Here is a 27,971-nt window from a genome sequence, read left to right as displayed (position 1 = left end):
AGATAAAAATATATAGTAGAATTTTTATTACTTCATCCAACAGTGATAACAATGATTCGAAAATGATATGAATTTATTAATATAATAAATAAGTTAAAAATTAATAAATATATAAAATAAATTATGAATCATTTTATTGGTATTATTTGAGGAATAAAATTTCATTAGAAGCATATTATATACTTATATTTGATTTTTAAAAGATCAACTCTTAAAATTTAGACGTCTAATGAAATTTTAAAAAATAATTTATATAAATTTATTTTAGTTCGACAAACTAATGTTATATATTATTAACTAATTTTTTTTAATAATTAATTATTTCGTTTATTACTCAATTTAGAAAATGTTTAAACGATGTAGATTATAATTGGTATAAATCTATGATTTATTCCACAAATTTCTGAACATTGTCCAAAAAAAATTCCTTTTCTAATTAAATTTAATTGATTAATCCGTCCTGGAACTGCATCAACTTTAATTCCTAAAGATGGAACAGTTCATGAATGTATATATATATTATAATAATAATTTAGAAGCGACTGAATAAACTTTTAATCTTTCTCCAATATAAAATATATATATATATAATTAGAATTGAAATTTATTCGATGCTCCATATCTCACTATCCAATTTTCTCGAATTTTTATTATTTTATTCAACAATGATGACGAAAGAATAATTCGAAAATGATATCGAACAATAATAATTAAGAAGCGACTGAGTAAACTTTTAATGTTTCTTCCATATATAATATATATAATATATATAATATTATATATAATATATATAATATTAGAATTTTTATTATTTCATCCAACAGTGATAACGTAATAATAATTCGAAAATGATATCGAACAATAATAATTTAAAAATGACTGAGTAAACTTTTAATGTTTCTTCCATATAAAAATATATACAATTATATATATATATATATATATATATATATATAATATTAGAATTATTATCGAATTTTTATTATTTCATCCAACAGTGATAACGCAACAATAATTCGAAAATGATATCGAACAATAATAATTAAGGAGCGACTGAGTAAACTTTTAATGTTTCTTCCATATAAAAATATATATAATAATATATATATAATATTAGAATTTTTATTATTTCATCCAACAGTGATGACGTAATAATAATTCGAAAGTGATATCGAACAATAATAATTTAAAAATGACTGAATAAACTTTTAATGTTTCTTTCATATAAAAATATATATAATTATATATATATACATATATATAATATTAGAATTATTATCGAATTTTTATTATTTCATCCAACAGTGATAACGTAACAATAATTCGAAAATGATATCGAACAATAATAATTTAAAAATGACTGAGTAAACTTTTAATGTTTCTTCTATATATAAAAATATATATAATAATATATATAATATTAGAATTATTATCGAATTTTTATTATTTCATCCAACAGTGATAACGCAACAATAATTCGAAAATGATATCGAACAATAATAATTAAGGAGCGACTGAGTAAACTTTTAATGTTTCTTCTATATATAAAAATATATATAATCAGAATTGAAATTTATTCGATGTCCCGTATCTCACTATCCAATTTTCTTCTCAATTTTTATTATTTTATGCAATAACAGAGATGACGTAACAAAGTAAATTCGAAAATGATAAATAGACGAAATCCACTTGCAATTAATAATTTGGAAGCGACTGAGTAATCTTTCGATATTTTTTCCATATAAAAATATATATAATCAGAATTGAAACAATCATTCGTTAATTCGTTGGAATTAATGAATTTTTTTAAGGCGATGAAATTGTAGGCGGATCTCTCGTTTAACGAGTTTCTAAAATTTCAACCGATACACGTTTCAGAGGAGAGGGTTTAAATTGGAAAAGCGTATATAACGACGAATTCTGTTCGTTATATTTCAAAGGGTAAACAGTAAATAATAAACAGCGGCAGGAGTATGAAGTGCATCTCATGTGGTTGCACGTGTCGTGATGCCACGCTATTTGCGGCCCGGATATTTATAAGCCGTTCTAATTCGGTCGCAGACGTATAAATATCAATTTAGCATGCGGTCGGTGTATGCGATTACGTTACAATTAACCGTTAAAACGCTTTTAACCAAATCGATCGATTTACGTTTAATTTGTTTTCATCGGGGGAGCCATGTTCAAAATCGTTCTCGTTCAATGATCATTTTGTTGTCATTGGGATAGACTTTCGCGCGAGATGACGATTATTTATACAAATTCGACTTTTCCTTTCTCTCCTTCGTCACATGATCTTTCGAATGAGAAATTTAAGCGGAAATTTTGGAAAAATTAGAGGAAATTTGAATTCTTAAAAAGGTATATACGCAATAAATAGAGTCAAGTTTATTTCTCGTTCGGCACACGTAACGAAAACTCGAGTGTTTTACAAGAAATATTTAGAAACAAATATCTGACCCATAAAACGATATAACGAGTGGAATTTTCCCGGAGAAATAACGGTCATCAACAAGATATTCGGTTGGCGGGGCAACGTTTAACAAAATAAATTTCCAATACGTAAGGAAGAGAACAACAAAATTCACGCGTGTATTCGTTATTCACACGGTGGACACACGTGTGTTATTCAAATTCAACGTAGCGTTGCATCAACCGTCGATAAACAGTTGTTACGTTCGAAACGGAACACCATCGTGGATCGAAATAGCGGCAACTACACGAAATAATAAAAATAGCCGGACTAACAGAATGTTACAGAATGCGTTTCAATCAATTTTTATCATTCGTGTATCACGGGGGATCGGATTTATCGACCTTTTTTTCTTTTTTTTTACACGAAACGACGAGGCGGTGATTTCACAAAATTTCGATATCGCATCCTCCGAATGATAAATAATGATTAAAGTAATTCGTGACGCAAACGTATCGGTTTCCGATGCTTTTCGATCCCAGCAGAATCGTTAACGACATTCGAACGATTAATCGACGATTCCATTTAAGGATCAAACGAATAATTTCGAGAATCGAAAAACTCACGAATAATTTCTGATCAACGAATAAAATCATCGTTACGATTCCACGAAAATTGTCGATGAATTCCAGGTATCCTAGCAAACATCGTCCAACCTCGTTACGCTAATAAACGATCGCTGTTTCCGATCGATGAAACAAATCCTTCCTATTCTCAGAGCCGCCACTCGACGAGAATACACTTGAGAATATCTCTTGGATCTCTTCCATTCCGATAATTAACCCTTTCGTGATATTCCATCACGTTGCTCCTTCGATCATAGACCGATTCCTCGACTATATTAAAATCCTCTGGCGAAATTTTTCCAATTTTAAAAAAACGTTCTTTTCGAAAAGATTGGAAAATTACTCCAAGGGTTCTACTAACTTTACATTACAACTATCCACGATTTTTCTCTCGGGGACCACGTTGTTGCACGAACAAAGGACGTCGAGAGATGGTTGTTGATCCGGCAGGAAGAGGCGAACTAGGTGCATCGACTACCCGTGTAAGTTTATTATCAGTGCCTAGTAATATCGTGTCAAGCCACGAGTGTACGAAGGCGTACTGTAATTGCGGTTAGAAGCGGTGCGGTTAATAGGGTGTGGCAGCCCCTGCTTCCCAACTTATTACGCCCCTATATTATTGATACAACTCCATTACGAAAGTCCTTGGAGAGTTGGAGGATAGGACACGTCGTCGTCGACATCGACTTTTCCACGAAAACTTTTCGCGATTATCATCATCTCGTGTACCATCCATTATCCAAGTCTTTCTTTACGACGCGTAGGTTTCGTTTTTTTTAATAATCTTTAGGAAATTCAATTTTCAATACAATTCTCTTATTGCCAGAGACAAATTATCGACATTAATTACGCACGTAAGCAATAAAACTACGCGTCCAATGCACGTTTACCACCAATTCGAGAGTCATTTCAACGGTCATCATTTCCTTTTACGAAATTCCATAAATTCACACTTTCCACTCAAATCGTCTCGAGTCGACGACCTTTTTACCGATGACTTTCAAAAACCTGCCCTTCCTCGCACACCAAACTGGATCGAATTCTCCAATTCTCCGCTGGTTTCACGAAAAATTCTTCTCGATTCTGGAGCCATCGACGAACCCTGTCGCCCCGTGAAGGGATGGGGACGATGCCAAGTCTCGTCGAATTGGCAGAAACCGAGTCTTCCTCTTCCTCGCGAAACTGGGCCTCCAACTTTTTGACCCGATTCCCTCTTTTTCCTCCCCGCCATGATTCCTATATCCACCTCTGTTTAACCTCTCTCTTTTTTAGAAATTGAAAAGAATCGAAAATCGAATTTCATCGAAGTGGACCGATCGAAAATTCGTTTCTCCTCGAGATAAGACTGTGAATTTAGATTTCGAGTGGAGGAGGAGGAGGAGGTGGAAAGGGAGGAACGCAGAAGGCTTCGAAACGCGTTCAACAAAGGCCAACGCACAAGCAAATCCATATTTAGACCGGGATATCGGTCCGGTTACTTTTAGACCGGGTGGATGTTTTGGCGTGGGCGTGCACGGTTACCCATCGAAAATCCCGATTTGTCCGGTAGTGATGCGCTCATTGTGCAAGGGGAGGGGAGGAGGAAAAGGATCGTTCGTTCCTTCGCTCGATTGGTCGATAAAAAGCCGTATCGTTTTCTTGGACAGTGACCAGAATCGGTAAATAAGAAGCGACGGGGAAGCATCGTTGCTTTTCTTCTTCTTCTTCTTCTTCTGCCTCGGAATATCGGTGCCACAATTTTAGAATTTAATTTGGAAACTTTTGCTTCGCACTTCGAAATCCGTAGTTAAATATATTCGGAACGATCAAGGAGGAATTTCCCTTTTTTCGACGACTCGATATCTAATCAAGATTTTCTTATCTTCGAATTAAAGCACACTTTTTAGATAATCTCGCGGGAGTTAGAACGAAGAGGGAGACCACTCGAGAGGTTAATCCAATTGAAGCTCTAAATAATACGGAAATAATACCCTCCTCGTCATCTGCGTTACACTTCCTATATATACTCAGATTCCATTGCGAATTCTAAATTCCGGTCGTTCGATCTAAAACTTGTTTCTTCTCTTTCGAGGAAAAGAAATTAAAGAAAAGAAAAAGGGAGGAAAGAAATTTACAGCGCGACGAAATATCGGATTGTTCGAAAACTGGATGTATTTCTTATTCATGCGGGATAAGAAACGATTAATTTCCTCTCTCTCTTCCCTTTTCCATCGAAGATCGGTTTCGTGCAACACCGTTTGATTATATCGCGCGTCAACTATTACGGTGCACGATAGATCCGCGTGTCACGATACAAAGCACAACCACGGCCATAGACTTTCGTCGCTTGATATGCAGATTCCAGTAATTACAATAACAAATCGCGCGCAGGCAGACATAATGGAATCACGTGATTGTAACGTGCGTAACCGGCACATACGCGATACGCGGACCAACCAGCGTACTGATTCGCCACCTCTCCCTCCCTCTCTCTCTCTCTTTCTCTCCATCTCTCCTCGTCCCTCGTTAGTACGTACGTATATGCACGCTGGAGATCCCCGTAAATTTACGCCACGTGAAAAGCAGGCTTTTCTCCAAACATTTCTCTTCGATGTTTTCGAAGGTTGATCGATATTTTTTTTTATCGGCGAGAAGCAACTTTTTTTAAGTAGCTGAGAGTAAAATATAATATTAAGCGCGTTAAATGACGATGCCAGGTCCCCATGAAAATGAAGTTATATAAAGGTTAGGATTAAAGGTTTTTTTGAACGACGAGTAACTCGATCTGATTACTGTCGCAGCAAATTGCGTAGATATATATATAGGACTTTTCGCGATTAATGGTTCACCTGCCGTTAAATTTTCGTTTTTACGGCGTAATTTTTTATCGTCTACATTTTAACGAATATATATTCTCTCTCTCTCGAGACTATAAATCGAACATATTGTCTTGTACATACATATACATTTGCGTATTCCTTCGAAAGGAATCGATAAATCTTATACTTGGCTGAAAATAACGAAATTTATAGCAATCGCGCTAACAGCAAGAATTAACAAAAGAATTAATTTAAAAAAAAAATAAGAAAAATTTGGAACAACCCTTATTCCTCGAGGATCGTTTATCCGTATTTTCCGGTTTACAGAGAAGTTATCCGAGTGAAAAAACGAGATATCACTTTCCTTCCTCTCGGAGAATCCAAAGACAAGTTGTCTTTCGAAAACAATGGAACGCGGCTAGCGTAAGGACTCCTTCTCGTGCTGAACATCGCGAGAAATTACACGGCCGCCTTTAACCTTTTCCTCATCGTTGATGAACACACGCGTTTCACCTTTGACGGGACAAGAGGGGGAGGGAGGTGGTATTCGCACGTGGAAGTAAATGTGAGAGGAGCAGAGAGAAGGCGTTATGCAATCTCATTGCTCACACTCGTGGGTAATTAATTATTTATAACTATACCTGTTATTCTCACATTCTTTTTTTTTTTTTCCATTTTCGAGGAAAAAAGATTCGCCCCCCCTCCAAAAATTCGTACGCAGGAAATTTGAACAGCAGAGGGAAAAGGAGTAGAAACAAAATGTGATCGGGAAAATTTCGATTTCTCGGGTGGAAGGTCAAAAATTCTTCTCGAAGGGGAGGAGAAAGCGGTCGGAAGAAGAAACGGACGAATGTTTATTCAGAGCGCGACGTCAACACTCGATAATACATTAATTTCGCGTCGGCCAATCGCTGTACCAGTGTCCCCGTATAATAATTCACCGCGATGATACTGAAATTATTCACCATAAGCGTGGCTACTGCACGCACAACCCTTTAAACGCGAATACAGCGATCCGCGAAAAACCTTCCTCCATTGTACAGTTACGTCCAAAAATAAAATTCGTGTAAGGAAATTTCCGTGTGATATTCTGTAACAGGGTAGCAATGTGATCGAATGTAACGAAAAAAAAAAAATATTAACGTAAAATGAAATACTTGGAAGGTATTTATTAAACATTTATTTGGGAAGATTAATTATTCCATTTGTAGAAATCGAAATTACACGTGTATACACGATATATATATATCGCTTCTCCTTTTCTTTTCAAATGAGAGACTCGATTACACGAATACAAACGTTCTAACTAAATCGCCTAGTTGATTTACCACGTGGTATTAACGCTTTTGAGGTAAAGTATTTACACGGAAGAGAAAATTAACGAGTGACATCGATATTACGATATATATAAATATACGTATACTTTATTGTTTACTTCGTACACGAAATCAGTAGAAATTATTCTATCCGCGTGACGTACGTTTCAACGACTCTCGCGTTCGTGTTTTGCCAACGCGTTTATTGGGTCCGCGGCAATGGAGTATTTATCGCCTAGTTGCCTTGACCTCGAGCCGCTCGCTGAACGAGAAAGAAAAACGGGGAAAGAGGAAAATAAAAAGGGTCGCGCGCAATGCCGACTCATATTGTTGCTCGCGTGGGCAACCGAAAGTCGAAGAGCGACGACTCGCTCACTTAGCAAATCAACTTCGGTTCCAGGCTTCTTCCTGGGACGGGCAGAATGGAGATTTTTATATATATCGAAGCACTTGGCGGGCGAAGCAAGTAGAGACCGGTGTACAATCAATTAAGTTGGAATCGATCTAACGAGCCATGAAGATCAACGAGTTAACCTGCAGTTTTTCTATGTAAATACGATTATATATACTCGACGGTGTTGTGCTTACTCGAAAACGTAAGTGCAACTACCTCGGTCCTTTGTGTTTCCTTTTCAAGATTTAATGTTCTTTAGTATTTTAAGAACACTGGAGAGTAAAATAATTAGTGGATTACTTTTGAGTTTCTAATGTTAAACATGTTCAAAGTAAACAAGATAACCTTCGACAAGATCAATTTATCCTATCGATCTTAAATTCGAAAGACGTCCACCAAATTCTTCCAACTTTATACAATACTTACACAAGAATTCATTCGACTCTCATTTCCACCTGGCGGAGAAAGATTCTATTCCTACCTAACCGTGACAATTTTTCAGGGGGGAGAACGAGGAGGCAGGTTGGAGAAAGCTTGCGGATCGATCGGTCCGGAGCTGCGCCGCTTCTCGCCGATGAATTTCTGGCGGGAGTGTACTGGCTCGCGAAAGCTCTCTCTCCCTCTCTCTGGAAGGAGAGGAGGCCGGCGCGGTGGCTTTTTCCTCTGAAAAATATTTCACCGCCTTGCCACCACTCCCATCGGGGCGTCGAATTGATTATTGAACAAACAGCGTGATACCTGACTTACGTCCACCGACTGTTTCCTAGCGCAGAGAGAGAGGATCGGGCCGCGCCTAGGCCACCCCGCCGTTTCGCGCGCGAGAACAGCCACGAGGAGGAAATTTATAACTCTCGAGCCTTCTTACGGGATAACACTTGCAATTTACAGCTTATTATTGGCTAAGGTTGCGAGAGATATCGATCTTTCTGAGAGACAATTTGCATCGTGATTTATTCTTACGCGTGATTAACGGACAATGAGGAGAATCTGAACTCTCGAAATATGAGAATGGATTAATTTTACGAGAGAAGTTTACTTAATTTGTTTTCTTATCGATGAAAAGTGTTATTTTTTGTTCGACAATCGAAAGATCCTCGAGGATATCAGCTAGCTCCATCCTCTGTGTACGATATGTCCTTAATATTCCGCGATGAAATAGTATTATGGGAGGGAAAAACAAGTTTCAGAGGAAGTTCGCCGAGAATTTCCCGAGGTTGGACCGAAGTAAGATGTGGCTTCGAAAGACCGCTAAAATTTATGCACCTGTGTCGACAAATGACAATCTCGAGACAAATTCCGGTTATTTTCCGAGCGAACTTCAAGGTGCTATCGCAATTGTTTTTGCAAATCGATTTTAGATATTTCGAAAATTCATAGACGTGGAAATTTAAAAAAAAAAGAATACGAAAGAATCGAAAACAATCGACAGCCCAGCAAACCTTTTCGCCTCGTGCTAAATATCGATTTCCTCTCATCAGAACCTCGCGTTCTTAGGGTAAAGCTTTGCGTGAAAATTACCCAGCCGGGAAGAAGAAAATCGAATCCGAAGAGGAAACGCGTTTTTGTTAAAGAAAGATCGAATAATAAATAGAGAAACGTGCGAGTTTTTCTCCTTTCGAGCACAGGTGATCGAGAAAATTTGCCAGTGGAGGGCCGATATTTTTATCTATCTTTACCCTATCTTTACTGCCCCTATGTAACGAAATGGATCAGAATTTAAATTCAACATAGCGCCGTGCGTGTTATTTTGTATAGGGTGACTGTCCCTTCATTATCGCGATTTTCATTATCCCTGAAATTGATTTACAATAATATGAGGTTATATACGCTTTGCCGACCGGAAGCCTATTAATCGGCTATTTTCCCGTTTAACTTTAGCATCGAGTCGATACTGTGTGTGTGTGTGTGGGTGGGAGGGTGTCAGTGCTTAAATGAACCGGTAAATAGTGTGTCAAAGGGTTTACCTTGGTACAATAAGATGAGCAAAATATATACGTGTTTCGTTGCGCGAAAATTTTAAAATGTTGGTTCCTTTTTCTTAATGAAAAAATTTCCAATTCTCAAAATTTCACGATCTTTTAAAGTAAGTCGATGTAACGTATGTATACGGTAGAAAAAAGGAAGGGGAAAAATTATAGTAAGATAATTTTCAATTTTTATCGTTCTCTCTCCTCCGAAATTTAATCTCTGAAAAAGCAATCATTATTGGAAGCGACAATCGAACGCGAGCGCGTTTTGTTTCGTTCCAACGCTTGATCTCCGAAGAATGAATTTCTCGCGAGGAATACCGACATATTGAAATGTATGCTAATCGGGTGTTATCAAATTTCTACGTATTCGTATCGAGATAATGCAAACTTGTCTATTAAAATATCGCGAACGTAAGAGTGTACGTATGCATCGGTAAAGTGATTCTCGTGTGCGTAATCGGTATATATTGAATGAAAAGCGAGCGTCCTTTATTCCGTCCAGTGGAGCTTCAAATTACTTTGAACTTTTCAAACGAACTGAACAGGAAATTGCTATATTGTGAGCATACATGAATGCACAATTAACGAGCAATTATAATTTAACTCTCTTACGTCTAATTGTTTGCAAATATTCTCAATAACCAGTTTAACCATGCTTCTTTCGAAAAAAAAAAAAAAACAAACAGTCCTATTTAATAAAAAGTTGAAGAAAAATTTCAAATTAGAGTAAAAAAGATACCTAAATAAACACTTTCGCTCAATCCATTGAAAATATTAATAGGTCTCTAATTTATCAAAGATTTATTAAAGATCCGTAGGGAAAAAAACTAAACTAAAACTCCGTAATTCCAAAAAAAGAAAGAAGACGTATAAAGAAAAATTTCAATCGTCGAGCAGAAATTTCAATATCGATCGTTGACGCGTGTGTAATCCCCGGCGCTCGTCCTCTCGAATTTCTTAACTGTCAGAAGGGGGTTATACACGAGCGATGAAAGCACGGGCCCCGCTCGACGAGCTTTATTAACCGTTTTGTGATTTACAGCGACCCTCGCGGCTGATATGTTTCCCTTCAAAATGAGCTCGCGAGCGGCCGCGCGATTTAATTGCAAAAGAGTACAGCCGGATGATTTACGGCTGTTCCGTTATGGCGTCGTTCCCGATACGGCTCGTTACAAATCCTCCGTTACCGTTCCCAATGTAATGCGAAACGTAACGTTTCGATCGAAAAAGCGAGAATATATCGGCAGGGCTCGCTCTTCCGCATTTCCGCTATTCCGCTTTTTCGTGTTCTCCATCTTCCTTCCTCCCCCTTATATCTATTTTCGTTTTACAACGTCGCGTCGTGAATGCCGAAGCGCGATAATTCTTCTTCTTTTTAATCGATGGAAAACGAACGTTTATAATAGGAATGATTTGTAACGAATGAATAAATGGAAAAAATCGATCTTTGCTCGATTAATAGGAATTTAATAAAGAGATTCTGAGATTTTTTATTATTCGTAAAAAATTGAAATTATATTCATTTATAAAGTTTTATAGGAAAATCTTGAATTTTCGCTCCGTGGAGGAGGAGGAGGAAGAAAAAGAAGTTAAGAACATTCTTGGAACGAAGCAATAAAAGGCTGGGTAAATAATTCAGGAGAAGCAAAAAGATCGATGCTATACGAGCTTACAACAGTACGGCGCTAATTAATGCGATCCACGGTTAATCGTTGATTGTAATCTCGCAAGCCGTGGGTTCCTAAGAGCACGTCGCGAGCCGATTTACGATTGGCGCGAGTTTATTGATTTCGAGTCCGGTAAATTTTTAAAGAACGGAAAGTTTCGCGAGGTCAGCTCAATTTTTTTTTTCCTTTTTACGAATTCGTAGTGATTTTTCAAGAATTAAAATAAGCTTCGTAATGTAAATTAAAATTATCATAATTAAGTCATTCTTCTAACTTATTTCTCGCATATATTGATAAATTGGATAAACGATTTATCAATGAACGATAAAAAGTTTCCTTTAAATTCGATCGCTGATATTTCTTTAATTTCGTTTATTAATCGTATTTAAATTATATTTTTAATTTTAATCAGTTCGGTAAAGTACAAACTCAATGATCAGTGACGATTTCTAATTAAGTTGGTTATTTAATTCGTTGGTTAAAAATTAATCTATAATTAGCGATAAATTAGATCTAATTTTATTCGCGATACATTTGTAGGTATAATCAGTTTAGTTGCGTTTCACGTACGACTTGTATACGTGCAGCGTTGTATACACATCAGTTCGAGCTGAATACGCGCGATTGCTTCCGGAGAACGGTGGCGGACTTGGCTGTTTCACGGTCGTTACACGTCGTCTATGTTCGACATCTCTCGGCTTGGTCGCGATTTCGTTCTGCATCTGCATCGCTCGCATTATATTCGTTTTTGTTCGGTCACAATCGGGACACTTCGTTTACGCGGTGAAACAACTTGCCGAGCGTTCCTTATTCGAAGAAGCACTTTTACTTTCGACACTTGCGAATATCCAAGTTTTGAATCTCGTTACTTGTTAAACTTTTATACGTTTCAATTTTGCAATCTATAATTTAAAATCATCTCGACGAAAATAACGAAAGTAATTTCTCGTCGTAAAATTTTTGAGAGCAATTGTAAAATGCACTGTTTCGATTGTTTAAATTTGTAAAACGAATCAAAAAAAAAAAAAAAAAAAATCTTCGTTTTACCGACGCGAAATATTTACTAAAATAAAGTGCAAACAAAGTATAGCTACGTATACTTGCGAAGAAACGCTAAAACTTTCCAATGTTAATCAAGAACGTGTCCGAATAAAAAAAAAACATGGAAAGACGAAATCGTAAAAGTCGATACGGAATACCGTAATTACATTTGTTTCGCCATTTTATTTCTGATGGCCCTTCGTAAATATATATTTATCGTCATATTTATCTCTTCGCCATATATCATTATCCCTTCACGCTTTCTGTACCTACACATGGATAAACACGACACAGATACATTCCGATTTAAAGTTCGTACGATACACAATCTAATACATATTTTGTCGGTCGCGCTACGTCGCTAATTAAAGATACTTGTCGCGATATATCCGACAGGTCGTGTTCTATGCACGTATACGGCTTCCGTAATACTTGATCGATAACGCCGCATTTGTAACGAAGCGAGAGACCGCTTTGCGCCACGTGCTCTGCGATTCTCCGCGAATTTTTTCCCCAAATTCTGCCCATAAATTCTCTCCGTCGAAACGAAATTTCTGAACGAATAAAATCATTTTTCGAAAAATCTATATCCAACAACGAATAGAAATTCGCGTGACGTATCTCTTGACGAAACAATTTCGAATTAGATTTTACACACTTTCGATATTTATCGAATTATGTCATGATTCTCTTTGATGCTTTATCGACGACTTATTAAAATTTTTTTCTACTTTTGCACCAACGTACGTGCAATTCGTTCGCAAAACAATAATGCTCGAGATCACTATCGGAAATATCGTCATCGTCGCGTTTTCCACGCGACGCATTCCGCGAGAATATAAATTAGCCACGGTCGAACTCTGGCTAACGAATCGAGCGAGCGAATTCCGATTTAAAAATACACGGTGAGCGTCGCCACGAGGAGATAGATAAACGCGCGCCGATTATTTCGTCGGCAATGAAAACATTAGAGATATACCCTCCCCGATGCTAAGAGAGCCTCTCGGCCGACGTTAAGCGCCAGAATTCCCACAACACGTTTTGTCACCGATAAACCGCTTGACTCCTCGTCACCCCTGTCCACGTACGAGATAATGTCGTTTCAATAAAATCACTTTAACCGCGGAACAGATAATGCTACCTAAGTAAGAAAAAGCGAATCACCTTTTATTCCTTCTTTTTCCAAGAACTTTTTTTTTTATTCATATATCGAGATATGTATCCGCTTTTCATCGCGTATCGTGACGTACGTCAAGCGTAATCGATCTCGAAAGTCAGCAGTTGCAGTTTCTTAACTGCAAGAGAAAAATTCTAACTGCGTCTTGCCCGATCGTGGAATGGAAAGCGATTACGCGAGGCATAGCTCGATTTTCCAAATCATCTCTCTGTCGGCCGGTGCGCGCGACACGAGCACAGCAAAGGTTGGCTACGTAATCGCGAGTTCGGGCCAAAGTCTAACAGACACGACACTCCTCCGACCTTCCCTATCGATCTGCGGCCGGAGGTTTTACCACCCTCCTCGTCGACCCTTTCCCTCTCTCTCTCTCTCTCCACCATGCTGCTCTCTCGAATCCTCGCGAGAAGGAAAATCAAGCTTTCGTGCGAACGTTTCTCGGCCACCTCTCTACCACCAGCTCCCTATCAACCGTTCCCTCACGTTCACCCTTCGTTCGCCGTCCCTGTCGCTCCATCGGTAACCTGCCGTGCTCCGTTTACCCCTTCGAGGGAAAACGGAGGAGCCAATGAAGCGTCCTGCACGAGCGCGAGACACCTACGCGAGACGATGGTGTGATCGAAGAGCGCGCACGTTTCACTCCTCGTGAAAGCGATATCAGTGTTTGATTTCGATGGATTATTGGTATTTATGTTGGGTGTGGAGTGGTGTTTATAGGGTGAGGTGAAATTCGAGGTTTGCTCGATGATTGAATTCATTCTGGTCAAAGATATTTTTGAAGTCTATTGTTTGTTCGATATAAATATAGATTGTTAGAAGGCTATGCCATTCTCGAAGGATTAAGATGATTATGTTATGTTGCAATATTCGTCGATTAAAATATCATTTACGTAGATACATCATATTGGTAAATAGAATATTCGTATAATATATACGATTCTGTCGATCGTGAAATTTTACGTTTTCAAAATAGGAGAAAAATAAGATTAAATGTCATCGATAATCGACATCGTCGTAAAATTTTCGTTGACAAAAGAAAATTTCGAGTTACTGCGGCTGTAAAGTTTTTAAGATCGAAGTACGATCGTTACAAGAGAGAGGTTAGGATTCTAAGAGAACGAAGCTACTCCGCAAAAATTGAGTCACTACCCAGGGAACGTGTGTATAGGTTAAGAATTTTTAAGGGTAAATTATATATGAGTGAGTAAAATGGTAAAACTCGTATTCTTGAAACTCGAAAGCCTCTTACGAATGAAAAAAATTTCTATACTTGTTATATACTACATATTTTAATACACAATTCGAACATTTTTGACAATTTCAACTAATTAAAATAAAATGATCGATAAATCAATCAATTACGAACGATATTGTAATGCTATAATTTAATTCCAAATTTTATTCTTTTATGAGAAAATTTATTCCCACTTTCAAGAAAAATTTTATTTGGAAAAAAATAAAAAAGAAAAATTAATAAGATTTATAGCTTCATTTTTATTTGAGTATCAACAAATCTAAATAAAAATACACTCCTACTAGCTCACAATATAATATTTATTGTTAAAGACGTTCATCGTATATTAGTCGTAACAACGAAGATCTTACAACTGCTAAAAATCGCCCTTTAAGCTTCAGTCATTAACTTATGCAACATTATATTCTTTATCTTTACTTCTTCATTTTATATCTCTTTGAATTTATCCATAATAAAAAGCTATTAATGTAAAAAATCATAAAAATCACTATATACTTTCAGCATCTATATTTAAAATAAATATAAAAAAAATAAAACGAATAAAATATAAAATATAATTTCATTTCCATTTCTTTCCAAAAATGTAACTAACTCATCGTTCTAATGTAATTCTAATGTGATCTTTAAAGATCTCTAAAGATACAATTAATTCACAATTCTTCGTGATATTTTTCGAATATTTTCGCGAAGATTATTAGGGGAACTGACAGACAAAAGAAAGTGCTGGAATTTTAGCGATATTTCTGTATGACTCGGAGGAGGTTCATTGCCGGAACGACTTTTCGTCACAGTGGAAATTAGCTGAGAAACATGCTGGTTTATCGCGTCGTAAAGTGCGCGGCCGCGTCCCAAAGAACAGCGCGCGCAGTTCATCGGATGGTAACACGACGAAATCGGAGAGGGGATGGGAGAGACCGAGTGACCAGGAGAGACCATTCTAAATGACGCTAACGCGAATTACGGGCCGCGGTTCAGACGCGTGCATCGCGAATAATATGAATATTTACGAATGAAACGATACGAGCTAAAATAATAACAAGTTAAAATTACTTCTAATAGCCATATTCGAAAGATACGAATCTATCTGAGAATAAAATCTTAGAGAGTCGCTCTCAAGAGTTATTTTTCATTAGTTTTCACAGCGTTAAAAATAATTGTCTGATAGTAACTTTCACTGGAGAATGCGCTAACCTTCTCGCTGTAATAAATTCCCTCGAAAGATTACAGAAATTGAGAAATATTTGATTACAAGTTTTGTACATCAAAATAAGGAAAAGTTTATATAGACATGAATCATTTCCATTGATGAGTCAGCAAGCGTTTCCTAATTTTAAAGATTAACTATATAGTAATAGTAAATATAGATAAAATATCACTTAATTTTATTGAGGTGAAAATTTTTATATGAACTTTAATATATCGTGACAATTATGATCTTTTTTAAGATAAAAATTAGGATAAAGATTATATTGGATAAATGATAAAAGAAAAAATAATATTATTTCTTAATTGTAAACTAAAAAAAAAAATCATATGATTCAAATCACTTTTTCGCAATATCACTGGACAATTTTCAAAATGAATTAAACAAACTTTTTTTTATCAAATACAATAATAAAAAAAAAACTTTATTATAACCTTGTCATCAAATTATTTTGAAACCTTCTAGATAAAAACCTCTGAGCGATTATCCGAAATAATAAATTATAAATATAGAAAAAAAGAATGTATAATCGTATGAATGATTTATATCAGTTTTTCAAAATTCCATATATCTCTGATGAAAGTGCTGAAGTTATAAAAATATACTGCGAAATGTCAATAATTCATAACTATAAGAATCGTATTTATGACGTTGAAAGAAATCAGAAAAAATAAGAAAATTATTTCAAAAATAAAAAAAAACCGATTCTAACGTTGCCTGTTCATCCTGTTCATCTATCGCCTTTTGAGAGTCTGATTCGTCTTTCTACATCGTCGATCTGCGATACCCTGTTACAAAGCTAAATATATCGCTACAGACACGGGAGCTATCGACAGAACAGCAAGACGCTGAAATCTCGTTTAAAGCGTAGCCTAATAACGCGGCAAGGTCGACCAGGCGTATTTCGGTGCTTCGAATCGAGAATTACAGGGACTCCGCACGTACCAACGGAATTAATAGTCTTCGAATCTCTACCGATCTCATTCCGACATATTTGTCGAAAATATATTTAAAAAATATTCAAAAAAGTATTAAATATTTTTAAAGGAAAAATCAAATGTATAAAATGACAATAATTTTTACTATTATTGTACGAATTAGAATAATTTTAATTAAAATTAGATCAAGAAACTATATTGATCATACGAATTATATTATGTGAGTTTCTAGTAATACTCTTACATTATTAGAACTTTATTAGATAATTTTTATTATGTAGATGGATATTTACTATATAGATGAACATTATTTGACACATTATTAACGCAAAACAAGCGTGAAGAAAGAGAAACGTGCGAGTTGGCATAGATTATTATTTTTCTATATTCAACTATTCCAATATAATTTCTCGATCTAGTTCCAAGGTCCCACACAGAAACCTTGATCTTCGCATAATACAGAAATTGTTACTTACAGAAATACATTCAACTTTTCTAAATTCATCCTTTTGTCGATGAAGAGGATTAAATCGTAAAATATCTTCTTTATCTTCCTACAACTTCCAATTGTGCCCACCATTGATGACCACAAATAGTAAATGTCACGAGAAACAAGTCGAAAATAAATTCGAGCAAAAATTATATATACTAAACGTGAAGAAATTATCAAAGATTTCGGCGTTTATCAATTTCTTTTCAATTTAACGAAACAAATTCGTTTCCTCTATATATATATATATAACTATCCACGTGTTTCTAAAATAAATTATGCCACAACCGGCAAACAAATTTATTACTGGTCGCGCATTCGCAAACTGGAACATTCGAGACGAAAACTCTCATGTGTTCATAAATATTAAAATGTCCTTAAAGCTTTATTTAGGCGATACTGTTTCCTCGTGAGGGCGCGCATGTTTTACTTTCGCGAATCAACGCAACGAACGATGTCGTTCGTAAACTGTGACAGCCAATCAAATTCGTGTACATGAAAAGAGCCATCTTACGTCACGTTTTTCAATTAAGATGTATACTATTCTTAGGACCATTTGAAAGTTCTTTTTAAAATAAGTATACATAACACCAGATATGGAAATTCAATCCCAGTCAACTGTTAGCTATGTTTGGATCATAACTTGAGTAGTTAGTCATTTGTTGTATTCTCTATTATTATAAGCAATAATGATTATTATAGTCTTTACAAATGAAATATAATTTATGGATTATATATTCTAACCTAAACTATTGTGAATACCTATGATCCAACTAGTAAGAGCGTACATGTATTGTATTATGTATAGAAATAGCTGATTTGTTGATATGAAGATAAGAGAATATAACGTATGAAGTAATTAGTAAGCTTTCATAAGTTCGGTTCGATATATTATCTCTTGTCATGAATCATATTTTATATATTATATATAATTTGAATAGTTTATCGAGTTAAAGTAAGAAATTTGAAATTTATTTTAAATATTTTTTGATGAAAATAAAAAACTTTGAAATTGTTCATTATTAAAATATATATATTTTTTTCTATCAATCTGAATCTATAATGTTTTTCCCAAATACAAATTAAACTTTGTACGCTACTTTTATATAATCTAATTAAAATAGTAAAATAAATTAAAATAAATTTTTTATTTTTTTTAAATTTATTCTTTAATAAAAGTTGCTTGAACATCACAGTTATAAAAGCTTACAGATTATACATATACATATACATATAAAACGATCACGAAACGAGAAAATCTAACTTGAAAAAAGACAACCTCATTTCCTTCGTCCCTTATTTCTTTCATTCCCGATGTATACCTCGTTCTCGTTATCGTCCGCTCGATATCGCGAAGGAGGGCAAAGTATGTCGGATTCCTCGCATCGATGCTCGATAGAGCGATGCGTGCGCGATTGTACAGCAAGCGTGGCTCGCACAGAGAGCCGAGGAGCAAGCTTTCGGCCATTTCCGCCGTGAGCTCGGTTCGGTTCGGCGCAACGCGTGTAATCAAGTGGTATAAATAATTCCGTGGCGCAGCCATGAGCTGGCCACCCGAGCGAAGAGCTTATTCCCCTGTTATGACACGCCGGAATCGGGACGCCTAGCCGCGCGCGCGACAACGGCCCATCGTGCAACCCCTTCGCTAGAGAAAACACGCGACTATAGCTCTTACGGATTGGCTAATCGCCATTTGTTTCGAAACGGGTATGAAAATTATTTTCCTTTCGAACGTCTTACATTTTAGAAGAAATAAGATAATAAAATTTAAGATTATTATAAATAGATTGTTGATATTTTTTTGCATTTAAAATTTTTAGCGTAAGAAAATTGAATTTATACGTTGTTGTCAAAATTTAATTTCATATATTACATATGTCACTTATATGATTATATCAATATTACGTTTTAAAGATTCTAATTTTAATTATGTATATTCATATACTGGCACAACTTCGCTTATTATATGAATATACATTATAAAATAAATACGGACTATGGATAAAATATGGACTAGCTGGAATGTAGCTATATAAATAGATTGGAACGATTAATTATTCATATATTACTCATTAAATAATTTCACTCTTATTTTCTAATTTAATTTAATTATGTATATTGTATATAACAAAAACTTTCTCAATAAAATAAGAAATGATTACTCTCGATACATATTCAACAATCTTTATACTCGAACTAAATAATTTGCATTCTAAATTTAAATCAAACAACCACAAAATATATATATATACATATTTTATTTACTTTCGCCTACTAATTAATAATAAAAATAACTACTAATTAATAATGAATTAATGATTAAAAGTAATAAAAAATGAATTTTCAATAAAAAAAATATTTTAAAGGATCAAATATACGAAAATCGGGCCGGGTTTAAAATGCTTTAAAGAATCGAGAAATCGCGTTGTTTACAGTGGGCCGATTCTCGACTAACGCCCCGGATCGCGAAGCGGTCATTAGTGCAACGGAACCGGTGCGCCTGGGACAGGAAAACGCGGAATGTCCGCGAGCCACAGCCGCTCGCGCTGGATGCCCCTATTATCGGTCGTCCGACCGCTAGAATGCCGTTAGACGATAGTCAATCTATTGTTCTACGTGCGTGTATGCGATCTTGACGCTCCTCAGCCGGAGAGCGAAGCCAATGGCCTAACTGTGAGTGAATCAATAACGACAGCACCGCTCTCCGGATTTTTCTTTGATTTTGTTTGCCGCGCATTCTATTTTGTAAATTTCTCGACTCGATATAGAATTTAAAATTGAGAGGTTCCAGTCGAAGCAAAATAACTATACGTGAGAATCGAAATTGATATAGATGTGACATGTGCCCGTTCCTTACTGGACCTGGAATTATTTTTCATAATAGGAAATTTAATAAAAAATAATTTCTAAAATATATTAAATAAAAAAAGAACGAGTAAAATGAGATTTTAAAACCATCGAAACTCGACAGATAAAAATCCATAAATTTTTTTTCACTAAATCTTTGTACATCGTTTTCATTCCATCGTCGACAAGTACCGTGTCACGGTATAATAAATAGGCTTGTGTTGTGCTCCAAAAGACACGCACCGCAATTTCAATACAAACAACCGGTGTACGTGGTGCAATACAGTTACGACGGTCAGACGTTTCCGGTTTCTTTGAATTTTCCAGTGCAACCAACGCATAGGTAAGACGTGTAATAGATTCAAGTTAGATGTCGTTTGAAAAGGAATAGGAACGAATGTATAGATTGTAGAAACATGAACGTCGTTTCGATCAAATAAACGCGACTTTTCGTCCATTTTTCGAAGCTGAATCATTTTTATCGTTCCGGAACTTCCGTTATCTGGTGACATTTCGTGCGCGCTCCAAGTTACCGCGGGCAGGGAAAAAGATAAACAAAAAAATTCACGAATCGATATCTTTTATCTACGTTGCTGTTGGAAGCCAATACAAAAACCTCTTATAAGTTGCCATTTTTTAGAAGTAAATCTCGTATCTTTTGATAGCAACTATTTATTGTAAATTTTGTATTTTAAACTATAACACTTTTTAGTTCATATCGATGAATAATTATAATTTTGAGAAAAAAATAATTGTAATTTTATTGTTAAATTCAGTTTTAGTTGATTAATTTTCTGAAGAATGTTATTTTTATTTTTGAATATTTTCGATTGTATTGAAAAAGCTTTTTAATTGTTAACTTTTGATTTTTATATTGAAAGAGGAATAATTGAAATGAATTTCAGATATAAAATAAAATATAATGAAAAATATGAAAAATTGATGAATATTTCCTTCTTTTCATAAAAAAATTTCCAAAAATTTATGCCTATATTTTAATAATAAAGATAATAATAAGATAAATCAAAATAAAAATATATATTTTTTTTTTATATAGATATAAATATTTTAGAAATGTCACTTTTATCGAAAGTATAAAAAAAATTATTTTCATTTACAATTTTTTAAAATGTTTATGAAAATCATTTAAATTTAAATTTAATTTAATCAATTTCCTTAAATCAGATACATACGAACTCGTATACTTTTTATTCTTTGAATTATAAAATATATAAAATACAATTATATTAATTTTAATAAAAATCCAAAAATTTTTTCCAATTTTCCGAAATAATAATCACATTTTTACATCAAATGTTCTATACATGTTATTAACGGAGTAAAATCTTCCTAACGTCATCCTTAAAAAATTAAATAAAAAAACATTTAAATTATATTCTTTTTAATCTTTGAAAACAAATGAAACTTCGTCACGATTGACCTTTATCATCAATCGTCCATCACGTAAAAGAAAATCGTTAAAAAAAGTAATGTTTCGATGTGTCAATAAAAACGCGAAATACGAGCGTAATACTCTGACTGAATACACTTAAAAGTTACTTGTGCTAGTCGCAAAACAAATTATGACACATACGCGCGCCACGCCACGTCGGTAGATAAGATATATTATTTTCAAAGACATACCATCATTCCAGGCAATGTAATGGAGCACGAGCGGCACGATAGCGAGAGATTTCCTCGTTACAGGGGGGCCACCCGGGCCTGTGGCCCTGGTTGGTGGGGTCCCACCATGCCCCTCCTCCGATGGCTTCTTCTCGTTGCTAGAATATCTGCACTAATACACTGTTAATCTGCGAATATTTTCTTTCATACGACGATAATACGTTTTGACAGGTCGCTGTTACAGATCCATGTTTTTTTTTTCCAATCGAGTCATGTAAGATTCTCAGCAGAATTTAAAGGTCATTTTCTGGAACGCGCCAACGCAATCGTCGTACTTTCGCTTTCGTCGTGTCTTCCGTGCTTTTCCAGAGATGCTCGAACCACCGCCAATACGCCACCACCGATGATAACTTTCTTTCGTGCGTAACTAAATCGAAGATCCAAGTCTCGTAACGATGCATACACAATAAATAACAAGAAAAGTTACAATTTATTTGAAATAGTTTTTTCGCAATGATGAGACTCGATCATCGCAACACGGATTTCTAGTCAAGTGACAATGGTCCAATCGTCGTTATCATTATTTCGTTATCAAACGTGTTTTATAAAAAGGATATACATACACGATATATCCTTGATTTTTTCTTCTACTGTACAACTTAAACACTTTATAATGAAGCCTCTCTTTTTCTACTATGTTATTTTTATTGTACACAATATAACCAATCCGATGCCCGTATAATAAACTTAATGCCCTTCCGATCACTTTGACTAGTTATCACACTAGAAGCCGAGGTTAGCGTTCGCGTGCACTCGAGAACTTCGCCGCGTACGGTGTATAATACTCTGTTCTCGCCGCCAGTCGAACGTCATGCAACCGGCGAGAAAAAGACGCCGGGAATAGAATCGACGCTCCCGTGTCCCTCGACCAGCATATCACTGTTTTACGCTGCTATTGGCGTTTGGACGACGCGAGCGCGCCGCTTGAATCCGCGGGCCGAAATTCTCAGCTCGTCGAAATGAGTTTGCGTGCCGCATATCGTCCAACGGTTCCGTGACCTCCGAACTCTGTTGAGTCTCTTTTTTCTTTTTTCTCTGTCACTCCGACGATGCGAGCGACAGATAAGACGTATAGTAACAACGTTTCGATAACATTCACTCCGAAAAACACTCGACGCACGGCATCGCCAACGAAAGTTTCACTAGTCGCATATTTGTCTTCTTTTAATAACAATACTCTTCAAATTTCCATGAATTCTTGCACATTAATGATCTTCGACCGATATCATACACGTCCGTGCGACCGATTCTACACTGTTCCCGCGAAATGTTATTGAACACATGGTAACAACGATTCCTGCAATTTGCTCGTGTCTTTCGGTTCTTGTAGTTACTAACACATCGACTGATACGAAGGGAGCGTTAAATGATTTTATGCAATGTCACAAAGGTACCATCGAATTATCCGTTTCGAATGAATTCTTGAATAAATAATGAGAACCGAGTTCTGCCCACTTTACTTTGAATAATAGTACGATAGTAAAATTATGTCAAAATAGACCACATCGATTTTCCCTCGTAAATCGTCAACAGGTGGTTCGCGCGTGCGAGAATGTTGACTTGAAACACGAATATAAGAAACATAGTCCATCATAATCGAGTCTAATCGATTAGATATCGATTAATATCGTGTCAAAAATTCACATCAGAATACAATCGATCGAGCGAAAGAGGATAGTTAAGTTGCAGTTTCGAACAGCTGATTGCATACGCAGCACTCTTTCACTATTAATACTACAAAGAAGAAAATCAGATTTTATTCGTTCAAAATAATTCTTTTTTTTTTTTCTTTCTTTCTTTCGTCTCGTTTGCTTCACTCGATTCAGGCCTCAAATTTATCTCCGTTTTATTTTGGCTCGTGACGAATCTCGATCGTTCTCGTTTCGTGTTTATCTCGAAAGTACCCTTCTCTTGTTCGTCTGTACTATCGAATGCGTCACCATCACACGAAAGTTGCACTTAACTACAGCTGCTATAATACGTAGCTCCTCACGCTGGTAACCAGCGAAGTCACACGTGTGCATGTATATATTACGATAACTCGATATTCCTCCTCTTTCTCTGGCGCTACTATCTTCCTTCTCGTTTCATTGGCTGTCTGTCTCTTCTCCACCGCGAAGACTGAACTATTTTTGTTGCGATGGAAGTAACGACGGTAGTAGCACGCGTCAGTCCCCCACTCTTTATTTTTCTCGTTCGCTTTCCTTCCTCCTTCTTACATTCTTCCCTTCCCACGTTCTTCTTCTCCCCGTCGTTCTCGTCGTTCTCGCCGTCCTCGTTCCTCGTCTTCCTCGTCGTCGTCGTCTTCGTCGTCGTTGGTGTCACCGTTGACCCTTTGTTCTTTTTGTTTACAATGCACCGATCGACCGGAACGTTGCCCCCCTGCCAGCAGACGAACGCCGGAAAGAAGAGGAGGAAGAGGTGAAAGAGGACGACCGGATTTTTTCATACGCAAACATCGGCCAGCAGCTCTTCGCAGACGGCTCGCCTTTTTCTTGCCTCTGTCACTGAGTTACAATCACGCCGTCGTAATGAAGCGATCGTGAAAATTCACTGCGAACTTTGACCAGACTTTTATCTATTCGAAAATACTCGCGCTTCACGACGACGGCCACGCGCCGTTTCATCAAGAATGAATTTTTTTTGATTATGTCCTTGCCTCTTTTTTTTTTTCTTTACGCCACTATGAATAGTTTACACAAGCGGCAGTATTATATTGTGTTCCAAAACTTTCCAATTTTAATATCCAATTAAAAAGAAACTTTTTTTTCTAAGGAATAGAAGAAACAAAAGAAACGAAATGAAAAAAGAAATGACCAGAAGAAGCAAAATTAATAGAAGAACACGAAAAGCACACGAGACCGTAGCACGAGGCGCGAAGAACGCGCTCGGACAGAAAAGTGTACAAGAGAGGAGGAAGAGCAAGGACCTATGGTGTTCGTCCTATCGAAGTCCGCGAGCGATTGACTCCCGCGCGTCCCGGTCTCGGAACCGTGGCACGCGCGAGGGGAGCACGGGAGGGGATTCCCGCGGGAGGAGAAGAGGTACCACGGAACGAGGAGAGATCGAGCGGGTATGTCGGGTAGTCGGACGAGGGGTGGGGGTCGCAAGAGGGAAGAGGAGGTGGGAAGAATCGGTGGCGGTGGCGGTGGCGGTGGCGGCGACGGCCGCGGTAGAACCAGGAGGTAACGCCAAAGAGAGACTGCGGTGTGAGGCGGGAAGCGACGCTGGCGGAGGGGGACAGAACGTCCACGGCAGCGGAGGGGGTGGATATGGCGCGTGCCACTACACGCTAGCAGGTGGAGTGCGCGTGCCCAGAAATCTTCTCTCTCTTTACTCCCTTCCCTCGTCCAAACAGATCGTTCTTTCCTTTCTTCGTTCTCGTTTTCTCTAACTCGTTCCTTCTCTTATTCTTTCTCTTTCTTTCATACGTTTTCTCTATCTTTATTCGTAATCTTCATCTGTGCTATCCTATGTTGTATTACGACTATGTCACTTCTTCTCTGTTCTTCTATCACGCCGCAGTGGTTGAGTAGATATACTTCGCAAATAAGAATACACCCTCCCCTCCTACTGTTTCTTCTTCTCTCGTTTCCTCGTTCTTCCGGCCACAGTCGTTATTATTCCGTTTCTTGTCGCAGACGTAACTAATTTACACGCCTTATGATCTTATCTCTGTCTTACTGACTCAATCATACACTCACAGAGTTATTATTGCTTATTTAATTCATTTTGTTTTATAATTTTTATTTATAGTTCTAATTTGAAAGAAATATGTCTAATGAGCTTTAATTTTTAGAAATTTTATTTGTCCTTGGCGCCATTTCTATCCGAACAAGATTGACAATGTTTTGGCCACGATTAGTACGCACTGTAATTTTAACTCATCGCACGATTTGAAAATTCTTGCATTCATAATATTTATGCTATGCGTGGTTGTCGCAAATACGATAAGAGTTGCTAACAAAAGTCTTGATAACCGTCGAAGGCACGTAATAAAGTTGTCATGATAAAATTTTAAATAATATCTATGAATTTCTAAAGAATACTCCGAACATATTCTTTATCCTTGCTTTTCATAAATTACGAAGAAATATTTTATTTATATTAATATCGAAAAAAAATTCTATGTCGAATCAAATATCAATAACATCACGTATCCGTAATATCGTTTGTGCTTCACTCGATAATTTTTAAAATTTTGACATAAACTTTATGATAATACGTAGAAAATAAGCATTATAATTATAATGTAATTTATATTATTTAATTTCAATTTTTTTTAATGTTCGAAAAATTTGATTCGAATTATCTTTTTTTTTTAAAAAACGTCACCAATTAAAAAGCTTAATTACGATAAATATGACGTTTCTTCGTGTAATAATACCGTATACTCTGAATTATGTTAGAGTAGAGCTGTCACGGGGCTGCGCACGTGGTTTGCAAGGAGCGCGAAAGAACAACAAACCCCACATAACGAACTTGACGCCCCGAGGAGTCGCCAGCCACTGACTCTCTTTCCGATTCGACTCGACTCGACTTGACTCGGCTTGGTTCGACTGGCCTCGCCTCGCTTCGCCTTGTCTCCCTCACCACATGTTGTCCCGCTTCGTCTCGTGTCGTCTCGTCTCGTCTCGTCTCATATCGTCTCGTCTCGTGTCGCCTCGTTCGTTCCGTCCGCTGCGGTACGTCGCACCGCGCCACGGTGAAGCGCGCACGTAGGCACGCGTTCGGCTATGCTCGTCCCGAAGCCGATTCGATCCGAAGCGACTCGCCACGATTCTGACTTCAATTTCGACTCCGATTCGCGCTCCACTCGTTCCAATCAGAGTTTTATCTTCTTGCGTGTTTTATACCATCCGTATAATGCCATCAACTACCATAAAGATTCACAAGTCTAAATCTCCACAACTATTCGAACGGTAACTATACAGGAATATCTATCATCTATAGTTTCGATAATCCTACATACGCTGTCAGTATGGCGTCAGTCGAAGGAAGCCGAGTCGATATAATATACCGTGAATTATGAAAATGGCAAGACAGCGTGAGTGACGATGAATCGACGGGTATTATTACGTGCCATGACTGTGATATTTATATTAACAGAAGAGAATTTTCAGAAAGAGAAAATTATACAATATTTAAATCTTATAATGTTAATATTGTTTTTTTTTACTAGGAATATTTTTTATTTAAATAGTAATTTTTTAAATAGAAAATTTTTCAATTCTTATAGTGACTTTGTTACACATATTCATATGATATTTGGATATGTACTTATTGAATATAAAGACGATGATTCCGAATTATAGAAATTTCTTTTCATCCTTAAGTCACGAGCGCGACTTAAGTGACTGCCGTGCAGCTGGCAGCCAAGCTTTTACTACACAGACGCATTCGCGACACGTCGCCCGCACTCCCAACCTCCACCAACACTTCGTTGCGTCATCACAGTTTCACGGTGTGCCGGGATTCGACGGGAGGAGAACGCGCGCTCGCGCGCAAACGGGACCACTGCGAGAGCGACGCATCTGTATCGCTCCGCTTACACTTATTACAAATCCGCCAGTGATACTCAACCTAATTTAAACTTCATGCAAGCGTGACGCATCGGTACAACGGTATAGTTCAAACTTAAACGTTATAATATTTTCGCGATTTATTTCTTATTTCTTTTTTTTTATATATATAATATTAATTTTATGTTTTTTTACATAATTTGATAGATTTTTTTTTATATCAGATTTACGAAATTCTACATGTAAAGTAATAATATTTAATATACTAAGATCGAATTTTAATATTATAAAATAAATTAAAATAAATCGTATCAATCATATGTTTTAAATAATATGTATATTTAAATGTATTAATATTTCATTCTATTGATAACATTTGATAGAATAATAATACGTAATATTAATATAATATTAAAATATTAATATATTATAATACACGATTAATAAATCCTAAAACGTATCTAGTATCTGCTAACTTTTTACATAAAAAAACTTGTTTATAGTATTTTCAATTTCAACGCAAGAAAGGAAATCGCAAATTATTCTCACCAAAGTCATTTACTATTATTAATCTGAACTTGGAAATATGAGCAGTCATATGAGTGGACTTCTCATTACGCCTAGACACATTAA

General features: G+C 36.3%; 1 protein-coding gene and 2 long non-coding RNA genes across 8 annotated transcripts in view; 2 read left to right on the top strand and 1 right to left on the bottom strand.

Moving 5' to 3' along the window:
* Window positions 1-27,971, bottom strand: part of LOC107994179 (neurogenic protein mastermind) — a 212,046-nt gene that overhangs the window by 78,978 nt on the left and 105,097 nt on the right. For 2 of the 6 annotated variants that reach the window (XM_062076352.1, XM_062076353.1), the window contains exon 1: window positions 21,778-26,468. The exons of the other annotated variants lie outside the window; for them this stretch is intronic. In XM_062076352.1, coding sequence (XP_061932336.1) covers window positions 21,778-21,783 — 6 coding nt within the window. In that variant the 5' untranslated portion in view covers window positions 21,784-26,468. Of the gene's footprint in view, window positions 1-21,777; window positions 26,469-27,971 lie in introns of those variants that run through there. 6 annotated transcript variants of the gene reach the window in all.
* On the top strand, window positions 18,345-20,264 carry LOC133666273 (uncharacterized). The gene is made up of 2 exons (XR_009830212.1): window positions 18,345-18,993; window positions 19,722-20,264. It is a non-coding gene; the product is annotated as an uncharacterized LOC133666273 (long non-coding RNA).
* LOC133666271 (uncharacterized) lies at window positions 26,461-27,670 on the top strand. The gene is made up of 2 exons (XR_009830206.1): window positions 26,461-26,974; window positions 27,056-27,670. It is a non-coding gene; the product is annotated as an uncharacterized LOC133666271 (long non-coding RNA).

This window comes from Apis cerana, linkage group LG6, assembly GCF_029169275.1.
Source record: "Apis cerana isolate GH-2021 linkage group LG6, AcerK_1.0, whole genome shotgun sequence".
In the NCBI taxonomy this organism is placed as follows: domain Eukaryota; kingdom Metazoa; phylum Arthropoda; class Insecta; order Hymenoptera; family Apidae; genus Apis; species Apis cerana.
This window is presented reverse-complemented; position numbering and strand designations above follow the sequence as displayed.